The 14,455-nt window shown below is 38.2% G+C and overlaps 1 protein-coding gene across 2 annotated transcripts in view; it reads left to right on the plus strand.

Annotated features, from left to right (window-relative positions):
- Positions 1–5,136, plus strand: part of QSER1 (glutamine and serine rich 1) — a 41,079-nt gene extending 35,943 nt beyond the window's left edge. For both annotated transcript variants that reach the window (XM_079310112.1, XM_079310113.1), the window contains exons 11-13: positions 756–908; positions 1,957–2,052; positions 2,618–5,136. In XM_079310112.1, coding sequence (XP_079166238.1) covers positions 756–908; positions 1,957–2,052; positions 2,618–2,758 — 390 coding nt within the window. In that variant the 3' untranslated portion in view covers positions 2,759–5,136. The remainder of the gene's footprint in view (positions 1–755; positions 909–1,956; positions 2,053–2,617) is intronic.
- The last annotated feature ends 9,319 nt before the right edge of the window (positions 5,137–14,455 follow it).

Genomic DNA, 14,455 nt, shown 5'->3' on the forward strand with positions numbered 1-14,455 from the left:
CATGTACATTTTTCAGCCTCATACTGGAGTGTAATACAAAGATGCATGTTTATTTAATGTGGAACATATTTTTCAGGACCAGATTATGTAGCATAGCAGGACTATTCCAAAGCAGCTGCTAACATAATGCTGTATTTGTTCAACAAAATTGTATTCAAATTTACTCATGCAAATAATGTAGGATTGAAGCTGGCAGAAATATAGTTCACCCTCATGAGTTAAAATGTCTTAAACTTGTGTTTTTTGGAACCAGCCTTCTACTTCACTGTGCATAACTTTTTCTACCTTACAGATCTGATGAAATGCAATTAGTTTGTAATTTGCAAAATCTGGGACAAAATGTATGAAGATATTTAGGCATCCAATCCCTGTGTGCCTGATTATGCATGAAATACTTAGAGATCTTCAAGTATCTTAGCCTTAGAGATTTTTGGGTAGAAATGGAATGGAAAGCAATTTAGAACTTCAAAACTGCCCTGTGGAGCTTTTTTTCCCTCTCTTCTTAGTGATAGAATCGTAGATGTTAATCTGATGTACAGTCTTGAAAAATTGCAGTGATCAGGAACAGGTGGTCATGCTTTCCAGATTTTGCTGTATGATCTGATAAAAACACTTTATCAGGTCTTTGTGGAAGAATAAACTTACTCCTAATAGGCTGCACTCTAATATTTTCAAAGAAAAATGGGCAATTTATCATCAGTGTGACCATTCTTGATTTTTTTCATAATCCTTTGATTTCTTGTGCTCTATTAAAGAATGCTCTGGAAAACTTTCCTGAACTGACAGTGGTCACTCGGGATTCCAAGGCAAAGTGTGGAGGGACATCTGTGTCTAAGATCAAAATGAATGGTAAAGCTTACAACAAGAAAACACTGAGGACTTCTAAATCAACCACTAAATCAGCACAGGTGAGTGTTCACTGGGTTTGCTGCTGCCACCATCTGACTTGTGCTGTGATAACCATGTTTATATAAAACACAGCTTCGTGTATTAGCTGGTTTGGTTGGTTTATCAAAATATAAAATCTCTGAGAGAGGTGCTTTTTCTTTAACAAGGGAATGGTAAAAACCAACATTTAAAGGAATACATGAAATCATTATTATAACTCATATGTGAAACATAGTTTGTCAGCTTCCTGGGCTGTTGCTGGAGCAGCAACAATTTCCCTTCATCCTTGCTGCTGTAGATCATCATAATAAGTCCTATTATAATAATCATAATAACAATTTCTCACACTTGCTGCAAAGTAAATGATACAATGGCTTCTAGACCAGAAATTTAATAAAAATAATGTTAATACTGTAAAATCTGAGACCAGACAACAACACTTCTTAAAAATTGAATTCTATCTTGTTCCATTCCTCATTTTCAACAGCAGAATGAAACTATATATCTTAAATTAAAAAAAAGAAATTAAAGGAAACACAGAAAAAATTTGAGAAGTGCATGTTGTCCATTTTCATAGAATTCCTAGGGAACACTAACTAGATTTGGCTTGCTTAGCTTCATCTCCCTGCAGTAAATAGTGGCTTAACAAATGATCTGTACAAAGAGCTCACACTCATATTTCTTGCCAAATTAACCTAATTTTTAGGTAAGTATAAAACAGCCTTCTCAAACATGAGGTCTGTTGTATCTTTTGCAATAATGGTTAAACTTTGGTAGTTCTTGGAGTACTTCTTGAGTAGGGAGTCTTACCCATTTTGGGCTTGCAGTGCATTCAGGCCGAGTGAAAGCATTCTCACACCTGGTTTTGATAAAACAGCATGGGAATTTGAGATGGGAGATAATTATGATATAATGGGAATCACAGTTTGCCAGATATGTCACAATAACGATTTGAATTAAGCACTCAATTTCTGAATTGTTGGGAAGAAATTGTTTACAGAAGAGAATGTCTGTCATATCTCTTGGTAAACAACATGAGTTTTCCTAAGATAATTTTTCTTTTTGCAGGAGTTTACAGTAGATCCAGAAAAAATACAGTTGTATTCTTTGTATCACTCACTCCATCATTACAAATATCATATATATCTAACATGTAAAGAAGAGGTAAGTATTGTTCTCATTTTTTGCATTCATTGAGGGAATTTATGGAGGGAATTGAGTCCAACTCAGGAGATTGTTCTCTCATTCTTGGTACATGAGTGTGAATTGAAGCTTCCTATTTTAATTAATTCTTTATGGTAAATAAAGGCTGCACATTAGGTTGCCCCTAATGGGAACTGCTGCTCAGAACATTCAGACATGAGACTTGCAAGGTTTGTGGGATTCCCTGAAGTGTTCTTCCCTGTTATCCAAAATAAACAAATGTTATCAGTGTATTAAACTCCTTGGATCTAAAAGATTGTTTTTTGTTTTAGAACGCCATCCCTTATTTCTTCTGCAAATCCTTGGTGGAAATATTTCAGGTAGCAGAAATACAAGAGTTGAGCTCTGGCTCAGTTGTTAAGTTGGGGGGCATTACCCTTGTTGTTAAAACTTGAAGCTTTTCTGGCAGAGAAGGTTCATACTTAACTGCAGACTTTTATAAAAATGAAAATTCTCCAATTCTGGCAGCCTAACCTGTGTGTGTGTGTGCATCTCTCTCCCCCCCTCCTTCTCTTTTTTTAAATAGATTTCTTCTGTTCAGAAGACGAGTGCAGATCTAGGCCAGGAAGAGATTGTGCAGCTGTGCATGAAAAACATCAAATGGGTGGAAGATCTTTTTGAAAAGTTTGGTGAACTTTTGAATCGTGTCCAGCAGAAATGCTCATAACAAAAATATATCCCAAATCCTACATTTTTCTACGGCACTAACCTGATGGAACAGAAAGCTCCGAGAAAGGCTCTGATTTCTTGTACAATGCCAGACTGCATTCTTGTTCATAGCCATTTTTCTTCCTCTTTATGGAACTCTGTGCCTTGGCTCTTGCTAAGGAAAAGTGATGCTGCCAAGGAAATCAGTCCTTTGGAGATGGAACTAAACATAAACCTAATCACATTTTTAACCTGAAGAGTTATTTTCGATTTTGTAAACTATTGGATAACTTAGTTTTATTTTCAGAAATGTTTTTGACAAGTGATGAAGCATGCACTACACATACTTTTTTTCTTTTTTATTGCTCAACAGATAACAACACTTAAAATACTACAGATTTTTCCATCCCTGACTAAGTGAGAGAAAAGTCAGCGTTGGGGCGAACTAATTTTTACATGTCTGGCCACCAAATTTAGAGTTTTGTACATTTTGTGAACAGAGCTGGAGTGACATCAGTTTCTGCATACATATATTACCATCATAAAATCCAGAAATTTCATTATGCTTTATGGACTCCTTTTACTATTGTCATGTTCAGGAGACTGAACATGGAGTTGGTGCAATCCTATGACTGCTTTTGTGTCAAATTATATTGTAATGAAAGACAATGAACTTAACTATTTTCCCTGTTTTGAAGAAAAAAATATTTTCCTTTATACTGTGGTTTTTTTTTTCTTTTGGAAAAAAAAAATTCAATTGTACATTTTATCTCACTAATAGTTGTATTTTTCACAGAGGAAATATTGTGGTTAAAATTGTTACATGTATCTTTGTAATACACTTTCCATTGTTTTCAGTAAATCCTATTCATTTATATGTTGATTTTATATTGTAAACTATGTATCTCAAGGTAACCTTTTGTTTATACAGGTTTGCTTCAGTGTTAACCAGAATAATGCATAATGCATACTAGACTAGTTTTGCTTAAAGTGTAGTTGTGTTAGACACTGCAATTATTTTCTGGTATGTGAAAATAAATTTCTTACTAAACTAGCACTTGATTAACTGAGAGTTTAAATGAAGAGCTACTATACTTTATCTTGGTCAACAAAGATTGTTGATTGAAAGTAGACTATATGCAGTGTTAAACACAGCTTACATAATTGTTTGTAGAACTGGCAGTTGCAGAGCTGTTCTCTTTTTGGTGCCTTTCAAGTCTTCAGACATCTCTGTAGCTTTTCTCCCCCTCCAGGTTGCTAACACTTACTAGTGCCACTAGTCACACTCAGACAATGAATGTAATGGGCTCTAATCAGGAGAACATTTTCTTTGAATTTGCCAATAGAATGCCTTACTGAGTCCTTCAAAATGGAGATGTACTCTACTGGCGTCCTAAAAAAAAAAAAAAATGTCATGTTGGTCTTTTTTCAGATAATGTCAAAAAAAAAAAACTTCATTCCTTTATCCTTTTACTGCCACTTAGTGCCTTAATTTCAGCCAAGAGAGCAGGGTTCACTATTCATTGGCCAAATGAAATAATGTTCATTGCCATGTGACCTTTCCCCCATGTTTGGATCCTATTTAGTTGTTAAATATTCATTAGACCGTAGAACTATAAAGAGTTTAATGAATAGATGTGAAAATGAAATTATTTGATCTTAAGTAAGCTAATAAAGGCTTGAATATTAAAGTATGTACAGAATTTTAGCTGATTAGATTTAGAACCTTGTAGGATGTTTACCATTTTTCCAAAGCTTTTCATCCTTAAAAAGCAATAATTCTCCTTTCCAATTTGTGTGCAGACTACCATGAACAGAAATAGGTGTGTGCCCTTGCCTTTTTTAAAGCCTCTTGCTCGTGGTTTTGCTTTAAAAAGGGAGGTCACTGTCGTGTTAATGACACATTGTGCTACTGCTGTGTCTGCAATTATCTAGGAGAGAGAGATGGGTTTGGGGTTAGGCAGAATATGCAGATTGTTAGAGCAATCATGGAGCTAATTAATTCCCACGGTGAAAATAAGATGGGGATAAGGAATTTCTATAGTTTCAGTCCTGCTGGGTCTGGTAAGAGCTTGAGTTGATAGGGTGAAACCAACCAGCAGAGTTAGCAGCCTTGGCAGCAATCAGATGAAATGATTTTAATGTAAATGTGCACACTGGAACAGTAGGAAGGTGCCTGGCACACTCTTCAGTCACTGGTGGGCATTCCCAAGTTTACTCAGTGCATTCCCTTGCTGGGATGTGGGTGTAGATTCAGGAGAGGGAGTCAATTGCCCAGGCAGAGCTCTGGAGTCCCAAAACAGTTTGGAAATTCCTGGTCTGTGGTTGTAAAAATCATTGGGATACAGACTGAGGGAGCAATGGAATCAGCTTCTTGATGATGCAGTAAAGAGCTGGTCAGAAAAGAAATGAGAGGCTTTTGGAGTAGCTTGTCCCTGTTTAATAAAGAAGTAATTTTAGCAACAACCATAAAAAAAAAAATAAAAGGGGGCAGGGGGGGTCAGGATGCTCTGCACTGCCATAGAAAGTGACCTGACTTATTTTTGGCAGTTTTCTTCCCAAGGCCAGTTAAACAAGCACTGTGCCTGTAGAAGACAGGAAAAACTTATCTTGAACAAAAGTAACTGCCCCAGACTATTGAAGATTAATATAATGGAGCTTCCATCTTTGTCTTGAGGTGCAAAAATGGTGGCTGGATTGTTAATTTACCAAATTAGAATAAGTAAAATCATGGAACTCTTGAGTGTGTTAAAGGGTCATAAATCAAAGCAAAGCTTTGTTAGTAGGATTGAAGAGGTTTTTTTATACTGAAGCAAACTTAATGAAAAACTCAATGTACAGATTACTTTTTTCTTTGCACAAATACTTTGTTTTGTTGCATTTTTGGTAATGAAGTCTGCACCCACACCTCAAATTTTTTCCCTTTTGGAGTAATAGTGAGGTCTTCATCCCTTACTATGACAGTGGAAATTGAGCACTGGTTTGACTGCAAGAGAAGATGCACTAGGAAGGATCAAAGCCCTCCTTAGACTATGAATTAGCAAAACAGGAATTAAACAAATTGCATAATCAGATATTTGGCTTTTAATTCCACCATTCTCTCCTTTAGTGTGGCATCCCAATTACACTGGGTTTGATTTTATTCAAATACAACATTTCTCTCAAAAGCAGGTTTTGCTTTGAGATGCTACTCCCAAAGTTTTACTAGCAAAAAAATGAGAGACAAAATTGGATTGAGAAATTATTTCTGAAAACAGCTAAGGACTTTAGGGTCTTTGAGGTTCTGTGGCATGTATTGTATTCATATATTGTCAAAATGAAATACTACTTTTTAAAAAGTCAGATCTTACAGGCTGTCTTCCAAGTAAATGATTTCCATAGGAAATATATTTTAAATATTATTTAAATATTTACTACTATTTAAAACAATTTTAAAGCAGAAAAGCTAATACTATGGTCACAAAACGTCAGTGTGTCATCAACCATTTCTTATTTCATTGCCAGCACTTGACATTTGGTCTCTCTTACCCTATTACAAACCTGTGCATTTCACAGGGCACATTCTGCCATATTTTATTATTTAAGCTAATATTAACATGTCATTGGTAATAAATGCATGTTTTTCTGCATATCTGTTCTACATATGGCAAAAAAAAAAAAAAAAAAAAAAAAGAAGCTAGGGCTAATTAAGAGACACTATGCATTCTTAGTCCAGATTTTCAGGTGGTCCATAATACAATGTATGGAAATGTGAAAAAAGGACAGTTTTGTACCATTCATGATGTTATTAACTAAACCCATTAAAGTGAAAACACTTTTTAAACAAAACCCTTATAATGCTTAGTCATTTGTTATTAAAAATATTAAGTCTTGAAAAGTTAAGATTGTTGGAAACAAATTGACAGTTTGGACTATATTTTCTGCTTGCATCATGAAGAAATCCATTTCTAAGGTTTGGGGTTTTTTTCCATTTTGTTGCCTGAATTGAGCATGTCTGGTTGATCTGGATTTTTTAGTTCTGGATTCTACATTTTCTGAATTAGTTTGTGCAATCCAGCTACCAGATCTTAAAGTGCTGTAGTGTTGGGATAAAAGAGAGTCTGCTGCTGTGATTCAGGTGGGGTTTACCTGAATTTTAGTATTTTCATTTGTTTTCTTTCTTGCTCAACTAGAATGTCACCTCTCTGTACCTTAGAAATGGTGTTTCACAGAGTTTTGGTGTTTTTGCCCACCAGCTACAGTAAATTACCCTGGATATTCTTACTACTGGTTTTGATTTTGGGTTTTTTTGGGTTTGTTTTTTTTTTTGCTGAACCCCCATGCTGTGGATATGGTCCATGAGATCCAGGCCTTCTCTGAGCAACTTGCTTGCAGAAAAGGGAGATTCTGGAGGCTGAAATATATATTTTTAGTGGCTCTCTTTATAACCTTCTTCCCAAACCGAGGTGAATATGAGTCATTTTCCCATGAAACTGATTGTTTTCTCCAAAAAACCCTTTGGGAGGCAGGTAGGCAGAGAAAGTCCTGAAGATTCCAATGCTGTGTTTCAGATACAACCTTTAATTTATGAAGGTTTTGTTAAAAAAAAAAAAAAAAAAAAAAAAAAAAAAAAGAGCAAGGCAAGAATCTGAATGCACACAGCTTTTTTTTTTAAAAAAAGAAAGCAACTCATACTGTCAGCAGTTTGTGGGTAAGTATCTTAGACAATCAAAATTACTTGCCTTGCATTTGCCTTTCCCACAGATAACCTAACAAATCTTTGTTTCATTTCCAGAAACTGAAGTAGAGAAAACCATCTTAAAATTCCTTTCATTTGATCTCTTACAAGAATACAGCACTAAATACAGAGAACAAATTATTTATGAAGGAGAAAAATAAATGATGAGTCAGAGAAAACGACAAACAAAATTTCAGGGCTGTACTCTCTCATTTATCCTGAGTATGTCTTAGGATTTTGCTTTTAGAAGTTCCACTGGGCATTTTCTTTTCTTTGTGTGTGTTTATTTTTGGTTGGTTGTGTTGGGATTTTTTTTTTAGCTACCTGATGCCCAAAAGGGTAAAGGGAAGCAGCAGTAACAACAGAGCCCATCAGCAGGACTGAAGGAGCAGCTAAGGTACTTCATTTTAGTTTTTAGTTCACTTTAGGAATAAATTAAATTCTTCTTTATTCTACATGTGTTATTTGAAATCCTAAACTGTATAATTGGGAATATATATTGTAGCCTTCTCAGACTTCCAGAACATGTGACCTTTTAAGTAAAATTGTGTTGGTTTGCATTACCCTTTCCTTCCTAGCCATGGTGGCTGCTAGTGTGATTTGTCTGTGCATTATTTATGTATCAGATATTTTTGCTGTGGCAACAGAAGGTAAGTGATATGATAATTGAATAAAAGCTGGAGCATCAATGTTTTATTATGTAGTTAGGTCATATGGGCAGCTTGCTCAAAGCTCTGAGAGAATAAGGATTTAGAGCTCTTCCCTAAGTAAAGCAGCTTTTGTGGCTTCTGAACCCTCCCAGATTTTTGTTGGTGGTCAGAATGCAGAAATTCCTGTCCCTACAGCTCTCCTAAGAAATGACAGAAAGGGAACATGTATTTGTTTCAGTGCTGCATCCAGCAACTTTGTTTAGAGGTAGCTGGGGCCAGCAGAGAGGTAGTTAGACCACAGCCAATGGACTTTGCACTGAAGGAGATGAAGAAAGTGCTCACGTGTTCTGTGAGAATCTGAGTGTTGCAATTCTGGAACCAGCTGCCTTAAATAAATCCCAGAAACCAGGTAACAAGAAATGCTTGGCCAGGGACTGCCACTTTCTTTTTGACATGAACTGTACAAGTTCCCTTTGAGTTTAGTGGGGTAATAAAATTCTGCAGGATGCTTCTGGGGACATTTTCCTATCCTACACCATGGGCCTGGCAAAATATGGCATAATTGAATTAGGTGGCCCCAGCACAATGTACAGTAATATAAAAGGTAAATGATAGATTCCTGCTTCTAACAGACAGAAACAGCCTGATTCCCTTCCCTGGAGCATAAATGGTATGCAGCTGTTTTCTCAGAAAATCAAAGCAAATGGTCAAAATCAAGAATTAAGTTTTGCTCAGCAAATCCATTTAGAGTTTTCACTTTTCTCCCCCCTCACCTATAAGCTCCTTCTGTCCCATTAAGTTGATGCCACTAGTGAGTGGCACTGTGGGAGGAGCATGGAACTTGTCCCACACTGAAGTTTTCCCACTTCAGGGGGACATCACTGCTCATTTAGGCTCTCCACAGCTATGAACTGGTGAGAGCTGCTCCCCCAGTCCTTTCTGACCTCACCTAAAGCCCCTTTCAGCAGTAACATGGTTTAGTGTTTGGTTTTGTGTTGCAGAAGCAGAGTTAACTTTGGGTCAGTAAGTGCATCTTTGTGGAGAAATGGCACCTCCCAGCTGGGCACAGAGTGACTTCTGCTGCCTGAATTATTCAAAGTGTCTGGTTGCACTTGCTCATTCTGGCTGAGCAGGTTTCTGGCGTGTAGAGGAGACTGAGCCTGCACTGTTGTGAGAGGAGTTGTAATCCAGACAGCAGTGCCAGGACCCCTGTGCCAGGACACATTTAGAGATGGTGGAGCTCTGGTTACAGCTTGTAATGGTGCTTGATGTCCCAGGAAACCTCCACTAGAAGGAAAAGCTGAAAAACCCACTTAAGACAAAACCCTTTTATCTTTATTAAGGCTGAGACATGGGGGCTTGTGACATGACAAGCTGTGTTTGTGGGGAGGTTGCTCCATTCCCACTTCCTTGCCCTGAGCCACCTGGAGGACTGGTGCCTGGCAGCTGCTGTGGCTCCTCCTGGAGCACATTCCAGTTGGGTCAGTGTGCACCAGCATGGCTCAGCCTCTCTCCTGCCCCTGCCATGGTCCCACAGACACATTGGTATTCCAGCCTGGCAGTGGAAGGATGGTGCTCCTGGACAATGCTCCCTTTGTGGCCTCCGACAGCCTGGCACCCAGAACCTTCTGTCCTGGGAGCTTGTTTATTGTTCCAGGCTCTTCAGAAATGCCAGGGTGCAATCCTTACAGATTTCACTTCAAATTCCACAGCTGCCCATCGTGCTCTCTCCCAGGCCAGGTGCCCAGGAGCAGCCTTTCCATAGTGGGGCAGGTGCTGGGGTTGCTGTGGCTTCAGTGTTGCCAGAATCTGCACCATTCTCTTCTTGAATTCAAATGTAGATGGCAAATGGGACTAGGCAGAGTGAATTTGTGAATAACCTGCTCTGCACCCTAAGGGAGAGTGTCTGTCCTGTCCAGCCCGTGGAGCTCAGCCCTGAGCAATCCTCGTGCTCTGAGCTACAAAAGGCAGAACCTGCTAGTCAGTACTGAGGGAGATTCTGCAATCTGCCTTCAGATCTCTCCAGCTTGTCAAACAGCCCTTTGCAATCTGATATTGTGTGAATAGCTCATGTTCTTGAATTTGAGATTATCAGAAAGAGAGTTTTCCCATTTGTATAGCTCCATTTCATTACTGAAAACCTTTTGCACTGGCCTTGGTATATTCAGGCATTGCAGCAGGGAAGATTTGCTAATGCCATGATAATTGTAGCAATTTCTGTAACAGAAGCTGTTGATTTTCCCTTCCATGAGGATCTCTGTGCAACAGTGAACCATATGCTGAACTTTAATTTGTCTCGACCTTTGTGAATGGAATGGAGCAACATTTTAAGGGTAACTCTTTATAATGTTCTCCTTTCATCAACTTCACCACTGGAGTGAATACAGGCATTGTTGATATTTAAGTGGGGAAAAAACAGAAGTGTAACTGTTCTAAATAACTGGAATATTTTTCTGAATTTTTATGGTAATTATTAATCACTGCTTTTTCAGAAACAGACATAAAGATTGGGTTCAACAGATCCTGATGACAATGGCAATGCATTTTATGTACATACACATTCAAGCTGTGTTGATATACACTTAGTCTTTAAAGCTTTATTGTTCTGGGAAGGCATTTGATATCTAAAGGATAAAGTTTGGTATAGAAGAGCAAGTTTTCTGGTGTGTTTGAGATGTGAGAGAGGGATTTCAAATGCAGAGTTCCATATTAATAATTCCAAACAGTGTAATCTAAATTCTTTAGAAAATAAGAAATTGCATGATATTGTTCTGTGAAAATCTTCTTCATTTTCTAGTCAATTTTCAGTGAGAATTCAATATCAATTTTGGCATTAAAAATCTGAATAATAATTGGAACATTGAACAATTCTGGGTTTTAGAACAGCTTATGTTCCAGCTTTGGTGTCCTTCCAGGTTTTTAAAAGTTAATTAAAACTTTTTCCTGTGTTTTTTTCAAGAACACATAAAGTTTCTCTGTCTTAACCAAGCATTGATCTGTTGCAGATAAAACAGCAGCACCCCCTATTTTCTATTAATATGCCTTTATCTCTTTTGGACAACACAGCCTCCAATTTTTGTCTTTTTGAGAGTGATCCTGAAATACTTAATCACACATTCGTGTTTTTACTTTCTAAGGACTTACATCTCCTTCATTTGTGCCCAGGGTGTCTGGAAATTACAGGTGCTCTACTTCCACATCCTGGTTGGCTGCCCAGATCCCAGGTTTATTATGGGAAAAGCTAAACAGCATTTTCCTTGCAGGTGTGCATCATTCCTCTGTCCTTTTGACTTTGTGAGCTGCAGGTTTCCATTTTATCTTCTCCCTCCATCATCAGACAAGGCCTGAATGTGGGTCTTTATCCTTGATCATCTTCTTTATCCTTGAGCAAACACTTAATTGACACAAGTTAACCAGCAGATGTGCCTGAAATTGTGGCTGTTGAATTAAAATACTTTTTCTGCTTTATGCTTCTAATTAAACCTTAAAGGTCTTACATGAGACTCAGAAATTCTTGAAAAATGAAGTTATGTTCTTCAAAACATAACCATTCTCTTGATCCTTTTGGTAGCTGGTAGGAGTATTTCTAGATGACCTGGAAATAAATGAAAATAGATTTTTAATTTGCTATTCCTTGCTATAAAATTCTTTATGATGGTTGCAAAGAATCTGACATAACTGTACAAATTAGGACTTTTGTTAAAAATACATTGGCCTCAAATGATTTTTATGAATAAATTATGTTAATTGTGTCTTTGTAATTAGCATTCTCTTGTGCATCCTGTGTTCAGCTTTATGAAGATTAATTAGGGGAATATGCTGTGGAAGGGGAAACCAGATACAGTGAGTTGTACTGTTATCCTGATCTTTCAGATAATAATAACAGATTGTTATCCAAGATCTTTCCACCCTGGTCTGAGGAATTCCCCCAGCCAAGACTTATCCTGGCTGCACAAGGTTGCACTATTTAAAGTGACTAAATATAACTATAAACAAATTATTATCCTGTCAGTAATTATTTATATATTAATCACTTAAAAGTTTAACTGTGCTTTAGGAAAGCATTTTATAATTATGTTATTTTAAGAAATACCAAAAGATAGCATTTCTCAGATACTGTTTGACCACATCTGTCTAACCATTGCCAGTATCTGCTATCTGCCCCTGTCAAAACTGGAGTGTCAGGGCAGTGGGCACTGGCAAAAAACACAAAGGCAGAAATGCAGGGTAGGCTGCTGATGCCCTGGTAATAAAATACAAGAATAGAAACCTTACAAACTTCTCCATGGGCAGCCCACAGTGCATTGGCTGTGGTTTGGTCTGTTCCCTGCAAGCAGTGTCTGACAAACCATTCTCCAATGGAAGGTGCAGTGTTCTCAGCTGAACACCTCCTACTTGGAAAGGTTTGTGGGTTTAAATTCTCTCAACATGAGGTGAACCAGAAGAATTCCAGTATATTCTGGTTTGCAGGTATGTTTTGACATTGCACCAAAAGTTCTAGCATCAAACTGCTACAAGTAAAACTCCACTGACTGACCTATACATTATATGTTATTTTATTGGGTTCTTATTGGCACCTGTGAATCAGGACTATTTTTTTTTTTAACATCTTCCCTTCTTTCCCCAAAAGAATGAATCAATAAATCTCTGTTAGTCACTTCCTATTGTTCAGGGTACAAGAGGAACTTTCATTTTTGCAGACTGGCATTTTCTGCAGCTTGACTAGTTTCCTTTCTCTGTGCCCAGATAAGACTTCCTTACCTGAAAAAACTTCACCAAAAATTTCCACTTTAAGAACTCCCTTTATCAAATACTGGACTGCTCAGGCAATGAAACATGAAGAAATGTTTGTCTACCACAAGTTTCTGGTACCTAGTTGCCTGTAGTAATTTTTCACAGCTTCAAATGAAGTGCATTGTCTATTTATTTGCATACAATGAACAAACTTGCAATGCCCTACCTGTAAGTGTGACAAATGAGGAAAAAAAGAGCTGCCCTGAGTTTCAGTGGATAGCAAATATCCTGCATTTACACCTGCTAGCACAGAATTTGATATAGAACAAGCTAAACTTCAATAATGTGATGACTCGAGGTGAATTTTTTAATCATTTGTAACATTGTATTATTTGGTCTTTAATGTGCATTACATACTTCTGATTCTGTGTACCATTGGCTTTGTCTGTTCCTATGGAAAAAAATTTAAAAAAACATGAATTATGTTGCTCTAATACACTTCCATTGAGCAAGAATATCAAAATACTTGATTCTTAATAGAAAATTACACACAGTAGAAAATTATGTTGGATCTCTCAGCAGTTTGCTGCAGGGAGTAGAAAAAGCACTTGTTACTCTGAAGATGAATTTATTCTTTCATTTCACTGCAATGAGAAATGCCAGCTGCTATAATGAACAGCTCATAGAAGACATCACAAGAAAACTCCAACCACATGTGGTGTTCCAGCTGTGTGTCCCAAAGGAACAGCCAAGGACAGTGCTGAAGTTAACCCACAGAAATAGATCTGATCAGTCTGGGGTTTTCAATGACACAGTAAATAAGGGAAAAATAAAGAGAATTGTTTAAGAGAACTGTGAAGCTCCTGGAGTGGGTCCAGCTGAAGACAGTGAGGATGTTTGGGGACTGGAGATTCTCTGTTACAAGAACAGGCAGAGGGACTGCCAGACTCTTCAGCCTGGAGAAGGGAACAGAGAGGGGATCTCATCCATGTGTATAAATATCTAAAGCCAGTAGGATGGACCAGGCACTTCTCAGTGGTGCCCATCAATGGGACACAAGGAATGGGCAGAAACTGATACCCAGGATGTTCCACCTGAACATGAGGAAGAAATTCTTCCCTGTGCAGTGATCACACACTGGAACAGATTGCCCAGAGAGGAGTGTGGCTCCCTCACTGAGATATTCCAGACCCATCTGTGCACAATCCTGTGCTGTGTGCTCTGGGATGGCCCAAGAGAGGCTGGACCTGGTGCCCACTGTGTGCCCTTCCAGCCTGACCCACCTGGGATTCTGTGCAATCCAGCATTCTGTGCCCTGTCACCAGGGACACGTGTCCTGCTGCCAGGAGTGCAGGTGGTGCTCCCAGTGCTGCAGGAAGTGTCAGAGCACAGTTCCCCATCCAGGACCATGATCTTGAGTAGCAGCAGCTCTGTGCAGCATTTCCCCCACAGCAGACACTTCCCTATGGATGCTGCCAGTCTTATCTGGAATACTGTGTCCAGTTCTGGGCTCCTCTGTACAAAAAAAGACATGGAACTACCAGAGAGGGTCCAGTGGAAGGTCACAAAGATGATGAGGGGTCTGGAGCGTCTCTCTTACGGGGAGATACTGCAG

This window comes from Erithacus rubecula (assembly GCF_903797595.1).
Source record: "Erithacus rubecula genome assembly, chromosome: 6".
NCBI classification, from domain to species: Eukaryota; Metazoa; Chordata; class Aves; order Passeriformes; family Muscicapidae; genus Erithacus; species Erithacus rubecula.